The 22,568-nt window shown below is 39.8% G+C and overlaps 1 protein-coding gene across 9 annotated transcripts in view; it reads left to right on the top strand.

The window, feature by feature from the left end:
* The window catches only part of TRDN (triadin), a 176,982-nt gene that overhangs the window by 129,317 nt on the left and 25,097 nt on the right, over positions 1 to 22,568 (top strand). For 6 of the 9 annotated variants that reach the window (XM_081187682.1, XM_081187676.1, XM_081187683.1 and 3 more), the window contains 10 exons: positions 433 to 453; positions 3,566 to 3,598; positions 3,708 to 3,746; positions 4,557 to 4,583; positions 5,765 to 5,791; positions 6,539 to 6,586; positions 8,037 to 8,060; positions 11,261 to 11,311; positions 14,987 to 15,034; positions 18,532 to 18,570. In XM_081187682.1, coding sequence (XP_081043808.1) covers positions 433 to 453; positions 3,566 to 3,598; positions 3,708 to 3,746; positions 4,557 to 4,583; positions 5,765 to 5,791; positions 6,539 to 6,586; positions 8,037 to 8,060; positions 11,261 to 11,311; positions 14,987 to 15,034; positions 18,532 to 18,570 — 357 coding nt within the window. The remainder of the gene's footprint in view (positions 1 to 432; positions 454 to 3,565; positions 3,599 to 3,707; positions 3,747 to 4,556; positions 4,584 to 5,764; positions 5,792 to 6,538; positions 6,587 to 8,036; positions 8,061 to 11,260; positions 11,312 to 14,986; positions 15,035 to 18,531; positions 18,571 to 22,568) is intronic. The other 3 variants (XM_081187678.1, XM_081187680.1, XM_081187677.1) reach the window with 3 other exon arrangements.

Genomic DNA, 22,568 nt, shown 5'->3' with positions numbered 1-22,568 from the left:
TATATCCCAGACTTTATCTAACCACTGTGTGTCAGAAGGGACTTCATTAGCACGCCACTTACTGACCAGGATAGCCTTCATAGCAGTTGACAAATGTACTGCAAGTTATTGTTAATAGTTTGTTCCCTTGATAGCATAGCATGAAACAACTGCAGGCTCCTGTGGGTCCAAATACTACTCTTCCTTGACAGCATATGATTCCTTTGTTTTAAAGAAGACCTTGCATTCTGAAGTATATGTTTCCTTTGGAAATATAAAATCAACACTTAAAGCATGTTCAGGGGAATTGTATATGTGTTTCTCAGCTGAATGAAGACATCCTACAGCAGAATTATATCTACATTATAAAGCAATTACTATTTACTGTGCAAAACTCCACTGTGGTACATACAAGAAAAATAAACAATTTCCCTTTTCCCTCCCCCCCCCCAGTTGCCAAGAAGTCAATAGCAGGTAGGCTTGCAGAGGCTATGCGAACCGAACCAATCTCTGTTTTTTAATATTTTGCCTACTAAAAAAATAAGCCAGAATTTGTGAATTTTTTTCTAGGACCATGCTGCTTTAAGATAGATGATTTGCCGGAATGCAAGAATAAAAATAAAATAGCTAACTGTGCTGCCTGGGGGGGGGGCTTGCCTGGCTTCATCAGCCTCTGCTGGTGGTAAATCCCTACCAACAAAAGTACACCACAGTTTGCCTGCCCAAGCAGTGCTCAGGCAGAAGCTACCTCTGGTGGTATCACCACTGCCCATAGCCTATGAAATCCCCTAAAACAAAGAAGGGAGGAGTTGGGGTTGGGCCAGCATAGGATCTGCTGGATTCTGAGCCAGCCTTGCTGCTGCCACATGATGTCTAATCTGGCAACATGTCCAATATGACCCTCTTCACCAAGGGTGACGCTGTTCCATCAAGCCCTGCTGCTGCCAGCCAAGGGGTTGGATTACAGCCTAAGCTCTCATTCCTCAGTGTTGAAACGATGAAGTTATGTGTGAGGACATTTGAATGTCAAAATTTGAAAGAATTAAATGTCTAAACTGAAAGATGAATTTTGTAGAGCTGTGGCACTCAAAGCTGCAGATTTGGATTATCTAATTTAAAACTATGAGTGATACAGGATTTAAAAGAAACTGCAAAACATAAAATAAACTCTGAACTGTAAAAAAACTTAAATACCCATATTTTGTGGCCTAAAGTGGCTTATAAAGAAGAGGGAATAGGATTTCAAAGAAATGCCTTAATCCACTTCCCACTTATTTACCATTGGCCATGCTGGGTTGGGTTGATGGGAGGTGGAGTTGAGTAACAACTTGTGGGTACCATATTGGCTACTGCAGTACAGAAACACGTACGACAAAGTTTTCCAAAGTTCCTCATGGCCTTGGCTACTGCAGTGCAGGCTCATGGCAGTAGCAGAGGCCTAACAGAGGTCCTTCTGTGGAGTCCACTAAATCCCAATGCTTCTGTTTCCAAGAAACCATGTTTGGACATCATGGAACCTCAGTGCCTAGAGTGTGTTGTAGATTTTTCTGCAGCACCTTCAGCAACATAATCTGCTTCCCGCTAATTATTAATAACATGGACATAGGTGTATGTATAGTGGTCTGCCCAAAACTCCATTTAAAGCTTTACTCCTATCATAATTTTACTGGGAGCATATGTGTGTGTCGTCAGGGGCAGTTGTAAGAAACTGGCAGATGTGATGCCATGATTCATGTTTTTCAGCAATCATACTGAGTACACTGAAAACATTACTTGAACAATGAGATTACTGCATGAATCAGGCAGGGGGAGCAAGCTAGCCGTGAGGAAAAACCTGAAGCATATTTCAGCAAACTATGAATTTACATCAAAACTATATTGATGAGATTTTAAAATGACATGTCAGCGTTTTTGACAATAGAGGTTATTTAAAGGGCATGTCTGCTACCAAACATACATTAAGATTGTTGAGAATTGGTTGGTTTGCAAACAAGGTATACTATTTAGAACTAAGTACTTAGTCTATTGCTGTGTGTGAATGGTAGCTCAGAGTTACTCTAGCATACAGGCTAAGATCTGAGCTGTGATCTAAAAAGTCATTGGTTCATAGCTTCCCTGAACGTAGTAGACAGCCTTAGGCTTCTCTCATGGGGAAGGACAAACAACTCCCTAATTGGCTTAGCAAGTCCTCAAGATCATGCAAGCGTATCTTCACCAGACACCCAAATATCCTCTCTTCTCTTGCCAGTTTTCATGTACACACATGGCCCACACTCCTTCCTGCTATCCCTTCCCCTAGTGTGAAGGTAAAAGGCCATTGATGGCAGGTTGGGATGTGAGCCCAATGAATAAGAGTCTGCTCATAGAGGAGTGTTCACATAGTTTGATCTTAATCAAAGGCTATGACATGAGGAATTTCAAAATAATAAACACAGAAACAGTTACATAAGGCCCTCCAGGCCTCTCCATCTGGAACGTAGAGCTTTCCCTAGGCCAGGCATGTCCAACAGGTCGATTGCGATCCACTGCTCGATCGCAGCATGCCCTGGTTGATCTTGGTTGATCTTTGAACCCTTAGTGATATTCCTCCAAAAACAACTCTGGCTTCCTAAAAGAAGCTCAACAACTCTGGTCTATCCTCGAGTGACAATGGAGGTAGATCACTGCCTTTTTTTTAATATTGTGAGTAGACTGTCACTTGGGAGTTGGACGTGCCTGCCCTAGGCCATATCCCTCTCTGGTGCTGTTCCATAAGTCCTTTTACCTAACTGGAGTGTGTCCTTGAACTGTGATAATGTTTCTACAGCTGGGTGTAGAAACCTTTGAATTTTGTATGGTTGGAATGTAACCTGCTGTAACAGAGGTGCCATCTTCTCAACATAATTGAGGGGGCCCGACGTGATGTCCTAATGTCATGCATACAGTGTCGCGTGACATCCTGACATGGCTCGCATGACATCCTGCAATGTCCTGACATCGTACAGAGCCAGAGGTCAAAGCTGAATGCCCTCTGAACATTTAGGGGGCCGAGCCCATTAAAAAAACACACCATTGGGGGAACCAAAAGAATCTCAGCACTCAGGAGCCGGAGCCAAAACATCACATCTATTTATCTACCCATTTTACCTCAGGCCCCACCCATGTTTCTTTCTGGCCATGGCCACCACAATTATCCATCCCTCAAGCTAAAAAAAAAACAACATTCCCCACTTCTGAGTGGAATCCAACTAAGTGCTTGAGTGCATTCTACCATGTTAGATCAAGGACATAATCAAACTACTGCTAGTACAAAATTAAACTCAATTTAGGTATTTCTCAATGTTGCCCACTCCATGCATCTAGTAAACTAGTACATTAAAAAGATTTTGCATAGCCTGCTCATTCATTCCTCAACTTATTACATGCAGAAGTTGGTTATATGGGGGGAACATTCAAAATATGGCCTTCTGCCTGCGTGCTAAAGTAATGCAGTTGAAAGTTCTGCAATTTCAGTCTGCTATCTCATTCTATGTAATGGTTCTAATATTCACTGTGAACCTCAAAATATAGAAATAATTTATTTGGCTTTGTTCCTCCAACTTTGTAGAACCACACAAAAAAGAAAAGCCAGTAGAAACAGGTAAATATGCTCATATTTTCAAATCTTTGCTTTCTTTAAACATACTGATAATGTACCTGTTCCAGATATACAATAACCAACTATTTCTCCTTTTATGTTTCTGTTTCAGCCAAGCTCCCAAAGAAGGATCTGCCTGTCAAAGCAGCTGGTAAGACATGAGGGAAAAGTTATCATAGAACATAATGCTCTCCTATTTTATCTCTAAGCTAAAATTTTAAATTAACTAAATGCTATAAAATTCAGCATGCCATACAACAATTAACTAGTGGATTAAAATGGAGAACCCGGCTAGAAATAATTTGGAGGAGATTCTAACCACCATGGGTTCCCTGTGCTTTTTATGTTAAAAAGTAGAATCTAAATTCCTTGAGCAAACAAATCAGCAAGAGTGTGGATATGTTTTGTTACTTTTGTTACTTGAAATTAAAAATCAATAAAAATATTTATAAAACTAACTAACTAACCAAAAAGCAAACATCATAACCTGTTGTTCATTGCAATGGTTTCCCCTATCACAGTGTTTCCAGCAGGCCAGCTTTTTTTTTTAAGGCATGTACATTTCATACAGACAATGTATACATTGTGGCCCTCAATACTATTAAGACACCAGTCTGAAATGGGATGATTTACTGGTGGATCCTTTGGTCAAAGCATCTTTGCTTGAGGTCTTGGGTACGAGAGCTTTGTTTCAGGTGGCCACGGCACATAGGAACATAAGAAGCCGCCGTATACCGAATCAGACCAATTGGTCTATAATTTGGCTCTGTATTGTCTACCAGGACTAGCAGTAATTCTCCAAGGTTTCAGACAGGGATCTTTTCCCTCTCCTTTGTGGAGATAATAGGAATTGAACCTGGGACTTCAAGGCATGTACTTCTACCACTGAGCTATCCCCCTTCCCCCCTGAGCTGTATATATGTAGTTTGAACACACTGAAATTCTTTGTTTAATTTTTCAGTGACACATGAAGCTCATAAACCAAAAGGTGAGAGATTAAAATTTAAATATATATCCCAAATATATGTACGGTATAATGTTATGGCTTCTTGTAATATCACGTGCTTCATTATATTGAGGCAGATAATGGGTCCATCTAATCCACTGCTGCTCAGCCTGGCAGTGATATCAGGTACAGTGGTGCCTCGCAAGACGAAAATAATCCGTTCCGCGAATCTCTTCGTCTAGCGGTTTTTTCGTCTTGCGAAGCAACCCTATTAGCGGCTTAGCAGATTAGCACTATTAGCGGATTAGCGCTATTAGCGGTTTAGCGGCTTAGCGGCTATTAAAGGCTTAGCGGCTAAAAGGCTATTAGCGGCTTAGCGGCTTAGAAAAAGGGGGGGAGCGGAAAAAAATCGGAACACTCGCAAGACGTTTTCGTCTTGCGAAGCAAGCCCATAGGGAAATTTGTCTTGCGAAGCAGCTCAAAAACGGAAAACCCTTTCGTCTAGCGGGTTTTCCGTCTTGCGAGGCATTCGTCTTGCGGGGCACCACTGTACAGTGGTACCTTGGGTTAAGAACTTAATTTGTTCTGGAGGTCTGTTCTTAACCTGAAACTGTTCTTAACCTGTGGTACTACTTTAGCTAATGGGGCCTCCTGCTGCCGCCACCACACAATTTCTGTTCTCATCCTGAAGCAAAGTTTTTAACCCGAGATACTATTTCTGGGTTAGCAAAGTCTGTAACCTGAAGCATCTGTAACACGAGGTACCACTGTATTAGGAAAAGGGTTTCCCCAGCCTTGCTACCAGTTCTCCTTTTTAAAAAGTGGAGGTGTCAGAGACATTCCACTGGCTATGCAGGTGCTCTACTACTTCAAGTATTGTCCATTTCCTTAAAGCATATTCCTTTTCCTTAAGGCGGAGATGGCACAAGCTTTTTTGCTCCACAACCCAGATCCCCATGGTGCTGCTAAAATGAATGTTTTCCCCACCACCACCTTCATTTTAGCAGGGGATACTGATGCAGACCCTTTCCTGAACCAGTAAAGGATTTGCATTGAAAGCTCTGCTAGAACTGAAGGGAAACCTTTGTTGCAGCAACTCGAAGCTGTTGCTTTTTATTGATTTATTTTCTCCATTTACACAGCTGCCCCTAACAAGAGTGTTTTGGATAAATCCTAGAGGTCCATTAAATGTTCACAATGTTTTTTTCTGTTTCATTTCACAGTGACCACAGAAGTTCATAAGCCAAAAGGTCAGTACTGTTTACATTTTACAGGAAAATTAAATTTATGCAATATATAGTGTTTGGACTGAGTCCATGGCCAAGCTGAACATAGGATGGGTTTGTGGAAGGACCTCCATGCAATTTAATAATCTTGGGAGCTGGGTGTAAAGTGTCATGTGGGAACCTTAATCCATGCTCCAGCAGATGAATCAGTAGCAGACTAGATAGCAGGGTATGGGCGGTAGAGGAGCAAGGATAAGATGGCGATGAGGTCAGCACAGTACAAAGAGTTAACTCCAACTCTTTGTGATTTACTGCTGCCTCGCTCCCTTCAACCAGTATGGGGTGCACCTGGGTCCTGGCTTTACTCCCTAGCATGGCCAGGTAAAGCTGATTGAAACCCTGAACAACCATGGCCAACCATTGTAGACGTTCATGAACCAGTGAGCCTGAGGTCTCATTTGGCATAAGCCAGATTCCTATGTTATTAGAGTTTTATACCAGCATTTATAAAGGTAGGATAGGGAGCTGACTTTTCCATGATTCATTTTGCAACTGTGCAAGGCTTCATTCTTCCTGCAGATTTATTGGAAGGCAAAAAAAGGTAACTCTACAGTTTTATAACATTTATTAGAAAGGTAGATTAGATCAATATCAGGATAATGTCAGTTGCTTTCAAATAAGCAGCAGCGTTTTCAGTGCTTTGAGAAAGCTTGCATGAGCCACTCTTCCGGAGACTGGAAGTGTTACAAAAGCCTTATCTTTGTTTTGCAGCAGTACATGAAAAGAAAGAAGATAGGCCGTTGAAGGTGGTAGAGAAAGGTAAGAAGAAACTCAGTGAAGCTGATGTTATCTAAAGAAAGCGCCATAGCGATTAAAAATAAAATCACATTCAAAAAGTGGACCATCTTGATTTTGTCTCTCTAGCTATTAGTATTCTTTCTTGACAGATAATTCTGGATCAAGTTTCTGATGAAATTCAGTTTCTGTGTCACTAATCATATTTCTGCAGTGACTGGAATTAATCCATTCAGTCATCTTCAGTTTTGTGGTGGCCTTGTGTCCTACCTCGCAGAAGACAGTCCTCTGTTTGATGGGTGCCTGTTCTAAATCCACTTTAAAATAATAATAATAATAATAATAATAATAATAATAATAATAATAATGATGATGATGATGATGATGATGATGATGATTTATTTATACCCCACCCATCCGACTGAGTTTCCCCAGCCACTCTGGGTGACTCCCAACAGAATATTAAAACAGGATAAAACATCAAACGTTAAAAACTTCCCTAAACAGGGCTGCCTTCAGATGTCTTCTGAAAGTCAGATAGTTGTTTATTTCCTTGATGTCTGAGGGGAGGGTGTTTCACAGGGTGGGTGCCACTACTGAGAAGCGGACACAGGGATCATTAAAGAGCCTCACCAGCAGTTGGCACAGCAGGCTAAGCAGCCATACTATGCAGTCTTCCCCAATATGTACCTACTAATGAAACTACCATTATGTACTGGTAATTATTTCTAAATGTGCACCTATACATATAAAATCAGCATTTCCAAATTTTATACAAACCTGTGGGTGCTGTTGTCCACATTTTTGTTCATGGAGAAGTGGCCATACTATTCTATTTACCTGTGATATGGTCCACATTTCTGGCCTTAGTTATTTTAACTGATCTGATTTGTAGACTTAATTTTCTGAACGATTCAGCTGCAAATGTTTGTTGAAGCAGGTCACAAGTCCCAATTTATATCCAGACAAGTTCAGTGGGCGGCGGACTGTATTTGCCTCAAAAGGGGACCACCTGCATTCAAGCAGAGCAGGGCTCTCGCCTTGTTTAGCGTCTCTGATTCGAATAATTGTCCCATCTATAATGGTGACCTTTTCCTTTCAACATTGGTTATGTGAAATGAACCACCAATAACAGAAATAAAATATTGGGTGAAAAATATTTGGTCTTTCATTTCATCCAAGAGAAATGCCATTGGGTAACGTTAGAAATCCATCATACTCAACTGTCATCGTTTCAGTCCAATCATGATTCTTGGGGCTGACACTGCGTTAAGGAATTAGTCAGATCTGATTGAAGGAGCTCAAGAGCTTTTGCTATGTGTTGGTGAGCAAGGAAACAATATGAAGCAACTAAATTATTCTGCAAATGCTACATTTCTAAACGGATTATTCTTAACCCTAAACTAACAATAAATTATATGCCTTAGTAACTTGAAGGGAATTGAGGGATTGTTACTTTTTTTTCTTTTTGCAGAGAAACCAAAACCAAAGGAATCAAGTAAGCCATATGACATTGTCTATGACTCTTGTATATCACTTATGCAATAACAATTCCTGTATATACTATTTGTTCACATTTTCTACCTTTTAAGAAACAGCAAGATCAACGCAAACACATTATTTGAACGAACCACAGAATAACTCAGGATTATTATTATTATGTTTAAAAACTCTTTTGTTTCAACAAATGTTTCACCTAGAACATTACTGAAACAAGAAGTAAGTCATGAATTGGAGCAAGTAAATTGGAACAAGTAAAAGCAGTATGCCTTGCAAGAAGCATAGTTATCCATAACACAATTGCTCACTTTGCTAACCCACAACACAAAAAGCACGTATTATGAGGTAAATTCAACAATATTTCAAAAGTGCAGTGTGATAGTTGTAATTGTGATTTTTAATCATCATCATCATCATCACAATTAGAAAAACCACATTGCACTAATTTTCTTCCATAGATTTCCTGTTTGGTATGGGGGAGGCGGTCTATATGCCAAAAAGTAAGGATGTGGCTTTTGCAAATTCACATATTCTCCTTCCATCTCCTGAACAATCTCCACACTGTTCCACAAACCTCTTGAACAGATTTGGGAGTGCAGGGTGTGTGTGCAGACAGAAGGGGAAATCATCAAAATTCTCCTCCTCCTTTTCTGCCGATGGAAACTTCCATGGAATCGAGGAGCTTTATGTCTGCAAAGGGACACAATACGAATAAACCATCTCATATTTCTTGTCTCTTGTAATATCTGGGTCACAACTTCATATGAGTAGATAGATAGATAGATAGATAGATAGATAGATAGAGTGGTACCTCGGGTTACATACGCTTCAGGTTACATACGCTTCAGGTTACAGACTCTGCTAACCCAGAAATAGTACCTCGGGTTAAGAACTTTGCTTCAGGATGAGAACAGAAATCGTGCTCCGGTGGCGTGGCAGCAGCAGGAGGCCCCATTAGCTAAAGTGGTGCTTCAGGTTAAGAACAGTTCCAGGTTAAGAACGGACCGCCGGAACAAATTAAGTACATAACCAGAGGTGCCACTGTAGATAGATAGATTTGCTGGTTAGATTGGTAGGTGGAAAAAATATATAATTCAATGTCATGTTATGGTGAACATCTCATCGTTGCAAGTGTTGCAGCTTGCCAGATGGAACTCTTCCCCCTCTCCTCCCCCTGCATGATGTTCTGGGAATTCTCCCAACCCCATTGTGCCAATTTCAGGGGTGAGGAGGGCACGGAGGGAGGAGAAGGGGGAACCCCATTGTGCAAGCAGAAGGCCTTGCACAGGGTTTGTGGTGACAAGGCTTGTTAGGTGAATCTCACCTAGTATGTTCAGATAGACAGATAGATACGAGTCAAAATATAAAACACCGTATAAAGGAGCATATAAATAAACATATATCTATATCCTGTCCTGCAGGAGGAGCAAACTTCAGATAATTAGATTTTTATTTTCCATAAAAGTAATGAGGGGAGTGATGTTCCATGTGTGATAATTAAATGCAGTGCTTTTTTTTTCTTTTAAAAAAATGTTTAGGGGTACTCTAGTTTTCCTATTCATATTGAAATACTGCCCCTCAATGAGGCTAAACTTAGATTCACAAAATATTTAGGGGTATGCGTCCCCCCAGAAAAAAGCACTGATTAAATGTATCTCCTATTTTATCTTGTCCTAAAAAGATTTACCTAATTTACAATTATTTCAGTGGTGCTTGCTTCCAAGAAAATGTGCTTAGATTTGTGCCTAAATCATAGTACTTCAATTTTAAGTGAAATATAGTTCAAATTGTTAGCTTCAGCAAGGTTTGCTGGCAATATATGTAGTCAAGCAAAGACTTTTAAAAAAATGCAAAAAGTAAGTCATATATTTCATTACTGAAATAAACTCTTTTTGAGCTAGCCATAATCACTTATTTCCAGTTCCTCAGCCACATTTGTATTGCACATGTAAGACAGCATCACAAATGCTAAATTACCGCTGCAGACAACATTAGCTTCTGAAATATTTCCGGCATGATTTTCTGGTTTATCAGATCACTTGGGATTTAAGGCAACATCAGTAATGAGTCAGACTCCAAAAGTGTTTGATCTCCTAAAATCAAGTAATCAGCATGACTTTCTTTGAAATAATTGCCATAATGCTCTTCTAGTAATGGCAGTGCATATTTCCTGTTGGTGGTTATAAGAAAATTTCTGAATCGATAAGCTAAGTTAGTCCATGATTTTAAATATTGCCGTTTCCAGAAATAAATTGGGAAGCTCTACTTAAATGTTATTATTCATGAGGACAGAAGAAAAATAATAAAACCCTCAGCAAAAATTAGCTCATTTGAAATCTTGGAAGAGGATGTGTTTAGGATCAGTGTGCATGGTATATGAGAGCAGAGGGTTTTTTACATCAAGGAAAATCATATGAATATTTTTTTTAAAAAAATACAGTCAAAGTTCAAATGTACCACCTTTGCTAATGGTCACAACCCAATATTAAGTAGGCCCTCTTAAGATATTTAGCTTGGATCTGGAGTTCTCATTACTGGAATGCTGTTCATGGGATGTGCCTATTGAAGAGGGGGGGTGATTTTTCTTTTTGTTGACTCCTGCTTCCCTGTAGCCCTTCCAGAACAGGAGGTGGCAAGATGGGGCAGAGAATCCAACAGAAATCACCTTCCCTAAGATGGAACCTTCTCCAGAAACTACCTAATTCTCCAGAAACTACCTAATTGGACATCCTCACTGTTTTATTGATCTTCTGGGTGTATTACCTTTTAATGTTTTTAAATGAAGAAGCAAGGTCTACTTGCATTGGAGGAAAGGGGTAGGGAGGCAATTTGCACTGATACCTCCTTTCCTCTGCACCCCCCTTTGTCTCCTGAAAAGCTACTCCAGAAGGTCGGGGGACCCTTCAGAGCAGCACTGGGGTGGTGCAAGTGGGCAGCAGGAGGAAGAGAGACTTGGCAAGATCCTCTCCTCCCTTTGTTCAGTAGGGAACTTCTACTGGATCTCTGAGCTTTTTGTAAACAGAATGAACTTTTCAGAAAGAGCTCTTTGCAGAACAGCCAATCTGGATCCCACTCATAATAATTCACTCCCACTTAAATTACTTGTCATTTGGTCAATATGTATTTACACACATTTTAACAAGTCTATTGTTTGTTTAAAATTGTTTGGTGGTGGGTTCTTCTTTTTGTTTCTTTCAGAAGATGCCAAAGAAAAAGAAGTAAAGCATCACCCAGCATTGAAAGACAAAGGTAATGCCATGCAATCGAAAACAAAGATGTAAGTCAGAATGATTGCAATCAAAACTATAATTAAAAAATAGCTCACGAAAAATTGACTAAGCCAAATTAAATATAAGCATTTCTGCACAAATTAAGTGTAAGCATTTCTGCACATTTCTGCACATGTGTGAGAGGTTTAAATACAGTTTAAACCGAATATAACATAAATGGAGTCAAACAGCAGCATATGGGTTGGTGTGAAGGTGTGATCGAGACAGACATGCCTTCAGGACTTCATAAAGGCAGAGGCTAAAAAACACTCTCTAACCATTTAAACACCCAAGTCTGTTAAAAGATCAGATATCATTGACTTCCATTTTCCCATTCTAATTTAAAATCCCTGTGTCACCAGGCTCACAGCTAAGAGACACTTACATTGCAATCTCCCAATCTTATATTATATTCATGCATTAGGATCTGTCAATTTCCTTTATTTCAGTTTCTCATTTTTCCAGTCTTAAATTCAGTTCTCCACATTTTGTAGCAATCTGCAATTTCTTGATTTAAAAATTCCTCATGAAAATTCATCAGCATACTGGTGTGGATTTCTCCCAATAAACATATTTCATGTGCAGCTCTGGTTAATGTACTCATTTTTGAAAGGATTTCCCCCTAATATCACGTATATTTGCATGCTATTTTCACTAATATCCTCATTTGTATGCACACTTTCCCCTAATATATGTATTTTTGTAAGCATTGGTTGGTTGGAGAGCTGCATCATAAAATTCAGTTAAGTATGATCTTCAATGGATAGCTGTGTTTTAGTTTGTGTATTGCTTCAGAAAGTGTGAATTTGATAGATTTGGCTTTAAATGCATACTGAATCAAATTTCTCCTCCATTCCAACTCATAAGTAGAACCTATGTCATATCACTTCTTCTCAGCTTAAGATATATTTGTGGCTTCCCTCTGCACACGTTACAGTTAGTTTCATGGGTAGAAAACTTCTACAGGTTTTCATTTGTTTGTCCCATTCAAAGCTGCCAAGGCTACTAAATAAATATTTGGCCTTGACCCAGCATAACTAGTCTTGTATTTGCACGTATCAATAGGATGTGAGATAACAAGGAATGTGATCATTTGCACATTTAGTTTATATAGGGAAGCTCATCTGTCTTGACATTTGCCTATTCATTGCCTTTAAGAAGGCTTGCATTTAAAATACCATATCAGGTCAAGCAGATTATAATCGGATGCAATTAGGGCTGCTATAAGCTACAGCATTCTTTGACTCCAACCAAGTGATATTCAGGAAGTCCCAAAATGATTTTGCGTCTTCCGACACATCAGTACCAATCTATTCCTACCAAAGCATCACTGATCTCGGCATGTGAAAGGTCAGTGGTTCAACACCAACAGGAAATGACATTTAGCAAGATTTGAACCACATGCTATTTATTCAATTGCTAAAATAATTGCAGTGTCAAGGTCATGACAATTTTTAAATGCCAAAATTCAGTGCCAGCTTTGGTTAAATTGCATTGAAGACAGCTGCTGCAAAATAAAACAATGCAATAGGTGTACCCTGTAATTACGTAGAAAATACAAAACTCTAGCCTTGACCAAGCAAAATATAGAATTCCAACCTAAAACACCGAGAGACGTGAATAGACTTTAGAGGAAAGCGTGGAGACCCATATTTTTTAATTGCGCTCAGTACGTATTTAGTCAGCATTAGCACAGTTATGGCAAGTCCTTAAGTCGACACATGGGGGTGGGGTGAGACAGACAGACAGACAGACAGAAGTGGAAGGAGAATTGAATTGATTTGAATGGAAAGGCCCCTTCCACAAACGCTCCCCATGACAGGAAGCTCCTTGCTTTCATGGACGGATAATGTTTAGTTTTTACACTAAGAAGTTAATTAATTGCAATTTTCAAAATACTCAGTTCAGTATCTCATTTATCGATTTCCATTCGCTTTGAGCTTCTGGTTCCTTCAATGTCCTTTTGTTTCAGTCACAAAATATTTCACAGCATTTTACATAGATTCAGTATTGGGCTGAGTTTGACTAACACTTGCTAAATGTAGTTCTTCACAGATGCTGTAAAACAAGAAAACCCTGAAAACTCCAGAACCCCATGGGAATTGGGAAATGGTATACATTAAACATCTTAAGTCTGCTTCCTCGACCCAATCTCTTTCCTGAGCCTCCAAGGATAGTTATGATGCTTGGAAAGTCATATTAGTGGGAGGAATTACTGATAATTGGCACTTCATGTGGCCAGATTATTTTGCTATATCAAATGAAATATTCAGAGTACACGAATTGACTGTTATTATAATCATCTCATAAGTACAGCTGAGCTTGTTGATCTCTGATGCTGTAAAACTTCACAATGCAAGTTTGAAAACTGAACACTTGAAACTATTCACATACTTCTCTTTTTTTATAAATTTTTTTATTGATTTTACAAAAATTTTAAAACAATACAAACATATAAAAAGACATACACACACGTATAGTTTCATAACCTTTTTTTCATAAACCATGTTTCTCAGACTCCCCCATACCTCCCCTTTCTGCATCCCAATGTCCAAAAGTTTTTAACAACTCTAAATATTTCTGTCAGTCCTCTGTCCTCTTAATCTTTCCTTTAGTCTAGTCTTGTATCGCTGTAACCCTTTCTTACTCAAAACCTCGACATTCTAACATTCAACAAGTTTATAGTAGTCCTTAAGGTAGATTTTAAATTTCTTCCATTCTTCTTCCGCCGTCTCCTTTCCCTGGTCGCGGATTCTGCCAGTCATCTCGGCTAATGTCATATAGTCCATCACTTTCATCTGCCATTCTTCCAGGGTGGGTAGATCTTGTGTCTTCCAATACTTTGCGATGAGTATTCTTGCTGCTGTTGTAGCATACATAAAAAAAATTCTGTCCTTCTTTGACACCAATTGGCTGACAATGCCCAAGAGAAAGGCCTCTGGTTTTTTAGGGAAAGTACATTTAAGTACCTTTTTCATTTCATTATATATCATTTCCCAGAAAGCCTTAATCTTCGGGCATGTCCACCAAAGGTGATAGAAAGTACCTTCAGTTTCTTTACATTTCCAACACTTATTATCAGGCAAATGGTAAATTTTTGCTAGCTTGACTGGGGTCATGTACCACCTATAAATCATTTTCATAATATTTTCCTTTAAGGCATTGCATGTCGTGAATTTAATACCGGTGTTCCACAACCATTCCCAGTCAACAAACATAATGTTGTGGCCAATGTCCTGTGCCCACTTAATCATAGCCGATTTAACTGTTTCATCTTGTGTGTTCCATTTCAGCAGCAAATTATACATTCTTGACAAGTTCTTAGTATTGGATTCTAACAGTTCAGTCTCTAATTTTGATTTTTCCACCTGAAAGCCAATTTTCCTGTCCTGTTTAGAAACCTCCATTATTTGGAAATATTGAAGCCAGTCTTGTAATTTAGGTTTCAATTTCTCATGACTCTGTAATTTCAATTTATCTCCATCCTGTTCCAGAATTTCCCAATACTTTGGCCATCCGGCCTCCATATTGAGTTTCTTCAATGCCTTAGCCTCCAAGGGTGACAACCATCTAGGGGTTTTATTCACATACTTCTCAGGGCTTGTAGAGAAGAATCATTTTGTAAGCACAGGATTAATTATTGTTTTTCCCCTAGATGCTGCAAAAGAAAAAGTGAAGCCTCCAGTTGCTGCCAAAGAGAGAGGTGCTATTTGTAAAGTTGCATACCTTTTTAAGTTCATGAGTTCTTTCAGGGATGAGAATTGATAGCTGCAAACTTGTTATTCATTTATTTACCAGGACTATTCTAAGATTAGAATGACTTTTGTTCCTGAGAGTTAAGACATATACAAATTCGCACACAACAGAAAGCAGAGAAATTATCAAAAGTTTAAGGATGTTTTAGTCTAGTCGATAAAAACGAAGGAAAGGTATAACTGAACTGCATGTCAGCTAAGTTGTAAGTGAACACAGTATGTGTAACTGTAGAATGTGTTTATTGGTTATAGGGCACCAGGCCACATATTCTGTGTCTTGTGAGCACTAAACACATGGCATGCTCACTTACAACTTGGCCTCCATTCAGCCACACATCAACCTCAGTTGTCTTCCTCTCCACAAACTTTAGGACTACATAATGGGCTTTCGCTGTAGAAACTAAAGGAACACAAACGAAGCATCATAAGATGAACTTGTTTTGACTTTATGATGAACAGAATGTTCAGGCTCCAAAATGACTGAAAAGCCCACCCACTTTGACTATAGAGCTGCTACCGTGACTCCATTATAGAAAAATGGTGGATGTTGGAGTATATTTCATTTTTCACTTTCATGGTCAACTTTAGCTATATTCCAATCCAGCAAAAGCACTGTTGCACCCATTCTGCAACAGCTAAAGCATCTTATACTAAGCTGGAATGTATATTATTTCCCAGGGTGCAGAGAGCGCACCTAATTAAGCCATAACATTTCCATATTTGTAAACTAAGAAAATTGGATTTTTTTTCCAGAGGCAACAAAAATGAAGGAAGACCCTAGTTGCTCAGAAATGCAACTATCATGCTATGTTATATGTTAAGCAAAATCCCACTCAGATCCATGTTTTAACACTCCTTTTCTGTCAACTTAAATAAAACTTTTCCTTCCAGAATATAAGCATATGGTGGTGAGGTGGGTTCAAAAAGTTAGCTTCTTATTATATTGTCTTTTCAGTACTGATGTTATTAGGTGAGATCCCCTGCCTATAGCCCACTCCAAAGTAGAGGTGATGTTTACAAGCCCCCCAAATTCTTCTCTGGCTTAGTTTGAAATCTGATCTGGAGAAGAATTGTTGACTTCCCCTTTTCAGTGCAATGGAGTTATGTCACTCTGTGACTCAGGGCAGGTTGAGACATTTAGCATGGAAAGGGAAGGTCTTACTAATAGATGGAAATATCTGGGCCGTGGAAATATCTATACCTGGCACTTCACAAATTATGTCACATTTGTGAGTCAAGCATTCATGCCTATGAACATATGCACAATTTGTCCAAGATCTGTGATCCTTGTAGGATGGAGAAATTCAAAGATATTGAGCAAATAGGTCCAATTCACACATGAACTTGTTTACACAATGGCACATGCAAGCATCTTTTCACACCATTTTGTGCCACACAAGGGATTTCAATGAACCAGCTCTCAGTCATTTTTATCTGCTGGAATTTATATAATATGAACGCAGTATTTTCCAGAGTAAACTGAATGTGCACCGTGATGTTGAATGTCTGTGACAGAACATTGACATTTTGTCAGAAAAACATAACCCCTATGTGTAAATTGGCTGCAAGCATCTTGTGTGCAGTGCTGTGCTTTATTAGACCTCTCTTTTTTAAAAAAACAATAATAAGTGACATACCACACAGATCCTACAAAATAGGGTCTAAAAAGGGCCTTGCAAAAAGAAAGAATAGCTCTGGTGACTATAAAGATTCAGTGCCCTGTAGAAACCCACGGAGACAGACTCACTCTTATTTTTCCTCCCATGTAGTTTATAACAATATGCAAAGAAGCACTATGCAGCTATAGCATTGCTATTTAGATGAAAGGTATTTCATCATCTGTGCATCTTTGACTGTGACAGACATTTAGCATTATAAGGTTCACAGCTTTCTTACTATTTGCAATTTAGCTGTTTCATTCTCTAAAGGTCTGTGCTGCATATGAAGATAGAATGAGCAAAAAGATGTGGGCGATTTCTTTGTAGAAGTTGTCTAGTGTCTTTATTTAGTGGAAGCAGTTCATGGTGTCATAGCAAAGGGGGGTCATTCTCAACCTTGCTTTGCTAAGCTATGAGGTGGTAGCGGAAGCCAAAGGTGTCAGAGCCAGCACTGAGCAATGCATAGTTGCTGACTGGATGATTTCACCAGCTGATGTCAACAACCATGCTACACCAGCAACCTTGCACTTTCACAGTGCTACTGGCTTGAGTACCCCCCCACCCCTTTTCCACTTTTGCCTTCCAGTACAGAAAGGTAAGGGATGTGGGTGGCACTGTGGTGTCAACCACTGAACCTAGGGCTTGCCGATCGGAAGGTCGGTGGTTTGAATCCCCGCAACGGGGTGAGCTCCCATTGCTCGGTCCCAGCTCCTGCCAACCTAGCAGTTCAAAAGCACATCAAAGTGCAAGTAGATAAATAGGTACCACTCCAGTGGGAAGCTAAATGGCCTTTTCATGCACTGCTCTGGTTTCAACAGAAGCAGCTTAGTCATGCTGGCCACATGACCCAGGAAAAACAGTCTGCGGACAAACGTCGGCTCCCTCGGCCAGTAAAGCAAGATGAGCGCCGCAACCCCAGAGTTGTTTGTGACTGGATTTAACTGTCAGGGGTCCTTTACCTTTACCTTTTAACAGAAAGGTAAGGTTGGGAAAACTGCTTCCCTTTCTGTTGACATGGGGTAGCTACCACAGGTTACCTACATTGTCATTATGTTATTCCATCCCATTCATTTTAATGCAAAGGAAACCTAGTGCAACTTCAGTGGGGGGTGGGGAGAAGTAATCAATTACAAAACGTGTGTGAACTGAAAGCAACAAGCTTTGTAGCCTGAAAGTGGTAACAACAACAAATGTATTTCAATTCTAGACAGTGGACGAATAAGTGAACATTGGCTGGTGATTTATGCTCCTATTTCTGTCTTAGACATCCCTAACCCTAACTTCCCAAGTGCGGAACTTGTGTAAAGGTTGGGGTTGCCCCTCCGACACAACTTATATTTTTTGCTAACTTCCCTTTCCCCCCGTGCCTTCCAAAAAAATCAGGGCTGGGGGACTTTCCAGAACAGCAAAAATTGCCTCCCCCTGGTTTCACTGGTGAATGTGAAAAGCACTTCTGCTAATGGAGGGGCAACTGGGAATCCAAGGCAATGTTACATAGCATGTAGGCACCCAGCAAGAAAATAGATGCTATGGTGCTTATTCCCCACCTTATCAAATCTCTTTCCATAATTGGGGGGGGGGGGGCGTGGTGAAGATTCAATTCATTGTGTGATTTATGAGCTGAGCTGCTTGTTTCAACTTTTATATTGAATATGTTTGACAATTAAAGATAATTTCTCAATATAAAACCAGTATCACATCTAGGAAGCAAGAAATAATGAACACAGTAAAATGAATTATGGCAAGCAGTTATGACTTTTAAACGAATTGTTTCTCTTTTACCTCAGAACCTGTCATAAAAAAGGAAGTCAGTCTACCTAAAGCAGGTAATGGGATACTTCTGTATTTAACAGAAAGCATTTGTGTTTTCTACAGACTGAATTATTCCTCTAGATAAAGCATTGCACTGGTCAATTTGAAGGGCATAATCTCAATTTGAAAATGTCAATGTATCTAACAATATGTTTTTTAGTTCTTAATTTCTCTAATGGGAGACCTTCAACATCTCAGCAGCAATTTTGTGAGCCTCTATTATCCAAAATAAAAATGTAACGGTGGGTGACCTGGCATTGCTGCATGTTGTGTGTCATGCAAATGTATTACCATAATGTCAGCTTACAAACTCATGTCATTTTGCTTAGCTGTCAACCAGTATGACATTTTAAAATACTGTGGTATCAGTGCAATACACAAATTGGCCATGCAGGTTTTTTCCCAGTAGGGTCATTGAGCTTATTTTCCAAGTGGCAGAATAATTTTGAAAGCAAAAGTTTCTCAACAGAATCTCATCCATGATAATGTTTGCATAGACAAGAGCAATATTATAATTAGATGTGCATGTTGTTTGTGTAGACACAACTTTTCACAAGTTTGTAATTGGGCCTGACATTATCAATGGAGTGACACCAGCATTCAAAATACTTTTGTTCAGTTGTATATTTTTATTCAGTCATATTTGTATTATAATAATGCTGCTTATCCAAAACCAACTGTATTGTTTAAAACAGGGATAGCTGTTGTGGTACCCTCCAAACGTTGCCTGCTCCCACCAGCCCCAGTCAACATGGCCAATGGGCAAGTATAATGGGAATTTCAGCCCAACAATACTTCGAACACACCATTTGGCTACCTCTGGTTTAAGCAGTGGCCATTGCAATAATAAGATACAACTTATAGACATAATGCATGTAAAACTATTATAGTATCAAGAGACAAACCCTTTCGTGTCCTGTTAAGTCCTTTTTCTCGTTCTGTAAATAATCCAGACACCAACAGCTGTGTTAATTTTTGTTGACCATTGAAATTCTTGGGAAAAAGTTATCTTCATCTAGCAGCTATATGTTTTGGATGGATACTTTTCAAAAGTATACTGACATGTGTCTTACTTCATTTTCAGTTATTTTGGCAAGCTCTTAATTGGTTTTGTGGATCATGTTGTAAAGGCCAAGATGAATGGAGGGGGAAATGTTGGCTGATTGTCTCAGTTTAGAAATAATGATGAATTGATGAAGCCATGGTAACTGGCAGAGGGCATTGCACAACTAAAAAGAATTTATTAATAAATTAAGCCGTTTTCTTTAAAGTGCACCAGCAACCAAATATATCTGGAAAGCTGTGTAGCCCATTATGTCACGTTCTGGTTGGTGACTGGGAGAACGGGATGCTGGCCTGAGGGACCACTGGCCTGATCTAGCATGTTCTCCTTAGGTTCTTATGAATAAAAGTAATGGTTCTAGAGCAGGGGTGGGGAGGCTTTTTTAGCTGAAGGCCTGCATTCCCTTCTGGAAAATGTTCTGGAGGCCACACACCATTAAGTGGAAGATCCAGAAGCAACAGTGGGCAGAGCAGTTAATTTGTGGGTTTTACCTTTGTGCTGTAGGCTGGTTCCTATACACACAGCCCAGTCAATCCTCCATTCAGGCAAGTAAGAAGCATTACCTGAGGACACACCACAGGCAGGCAAAAACACTCAAGGAGGGTGTGAAGTAGGTCTGGGGAAAGTGGTGTGACCTGGGAAATGTCCTGATGACCCCCATGGAGAGGCTTGGAGGGCCACAATTACCCACTGGGCCTGAGGTTCCCCACTCCTGTTCTAGAATAGCTGCTATTCTGTGTCTTAACAAATCCTCTTTCTTTCATTGCATGCATCAGCCACGAACACAAGTGAAACAGACACAGACATTCATTCTGTTAAATGACAGACAGATTTAGTAACTGACAAGTTACCAAAAATATGTTCTGTTTTTAGCCCTACCAATTTATGGTTCTGGCTGAACTATTTAAATTTTTTAAAGATGATGCTGTTAAGGTACTACACTCAATATGCCAGCAAATTTGGAAAACTCAGCAGTGGCCAGAGGATTGGAGAAGATCAGTCTACATCCCAATCCCAAAGAAGGGAAGTGCCAAAGAATGCTCCAACTACCGCACAATTGCGCTCATTTCACACACTAGCAAGGTTATGCTTAAAATTCTACAAGGCAGGCTTAAGCAGTATGTGGACCGAGAACTCCCAAGTGCAAGCTGGATTTAGAAGGGGCAGGGGAACCAGAGGCCAAATTGCAAACATGTGCTGGATTATGGAGAAAGCTATAGAGTTCCAGAAAGACATCTACTTCTGCTTCATTGACTATGCAAAAGCCTTTGATTGTGTCGACCACAGCAAACTATGGCAAGTTCTTAAAGAAATGGGAGTGCCTGATCACCTCATCTGTCTCCTGAGAAATCTCTATGTGGGACAAGAAGCTACAGTTAGAACTGGATATGGAACAACTGATTGGTTCAAAATTGGAAAAGGAGTACGGCAAGGCTGTATATTGTCTCACTGCTTATTTAACTTATATGCAGAATTCATCATGTGAAAGGCTGGGCTGGATGAATCCCAAGCCAGAATTAAGATCGCCGGAAGAAATATCAACAACCTCAGATATGCAGATGACACAACCTTGATGGCAGAAAGTGAGGAGGAATTAAAGAACCTTTTAATGAGGGTGAAAGAGGAGAGCGCAAAATATGGTCTGAAGCTCAACATCAAAAAAATGAAGATCATGGCCACTGGGCCCATCACCTCCTGGCAAATAGAAGGGAAAGAAATGGAGGCAGTGAGAGATTTTACTTTCTTGGGCTCCATGATCACTGCAGATGGTGACAGCAGTCACGAAATTAAAAGACGCCTGCTCCTTGGGAGAAAGGCGATGGCAAACCTAGACAGCATCTTAAAAAGCAGAGACATCACCTTACCAACAAAGGTCCGTATAGTTAAAGCCATGGTTTTCCCAGTAGTGATATATGGAAGTGAGAGCTGGACCATAAAGAAGGCTGATCGCAGAAGAATTGATGCTTTTGAATTATGGTGCTGGAGGAGACTCTTGAGAGTCCCATGGACTGCAAGAAGATCAAACATATCCATTCTTAAGGAAATCAGCCCTGAGTGCTCACTGGAAGGACAGATCGTGAAGCTGAGGCTCCAATACTTTGGCCACCTCATGAGAAGATAAGACTCCCTGGAAAAGACCCTGATGTTGGGAAAGATGGAGGGCACAAAAGAAGGGGACGACAGAGGACGAGATGGTTGGACAGTGTTCTCGAAGCTACAAACATGAGTCTGAGCAAACTGCGGGAGGCAGTGGAAGACAGGAGTGCCTGGCGTGCTCTGGTCCATGGGGTCACGAAGAGTCGGTCATGACTAAACGACTAAACAACAACAACAATTTGGCTGAAAGATTTTCATCCTGAATCCCAATCATTCGTCCATGGGTGGGAGGGGAAGGTGCTGTTTATATTAATATCTTTCTGGCATTCTGATAAAGGCACAACTTTATAAACACTTGAAATGAATATATAGAAAAAGTACTAACTGATGACTTGAGAGAGAGACCCTCAAAAATAGAGCTTCAGGCACCAATATCTGGGCATAAGAGCCTGGAATCAATTATTTTAAGAGAGTTTCTTTTTTGTATTTGACAATCCCTGTTGTATGACAAAGTAATAGGATGATGCTGCATGTTGCAAAAGGGTCAATTCATCCTTAAGCCATGCCTATTTATTCTCCAGCCATTTCAGTGTGGTTGGCATTTTACTTGAGATGCTCAGGGAATTACTTATTTGTAATTCTGATAAGAACTAGCCTGATCTGCACCTCCCAGATTAATGTGCTAATGTGCCCTTTTCAGAATTTTGAGATATAGATGTCAGCTAAAAGACCATATTGAGAGAAAATATGTTTGTAGTGATGCACTTTGTAAAAAGATACAATCAAAAATACACATCTACATGTGTATTTATTTATTTTTTGTGCCTTTGTAACATAAATAAACCATGCAGG

The sequence above is a fragment of the Podarcis bocagei genome (assembly GCF_964188305.1).
Source record: "Podarcis bocagei genome assembly, chromosome: 3".
NCBI lineage: Eukaryota > Metazoa > Chordata > Lepidosauria > Squamata > Lacertidae > Podarcis > Podarcis bocagei.
This window is presented reverse-complemented; position numbering and strand designations above follow the sequence as displayed.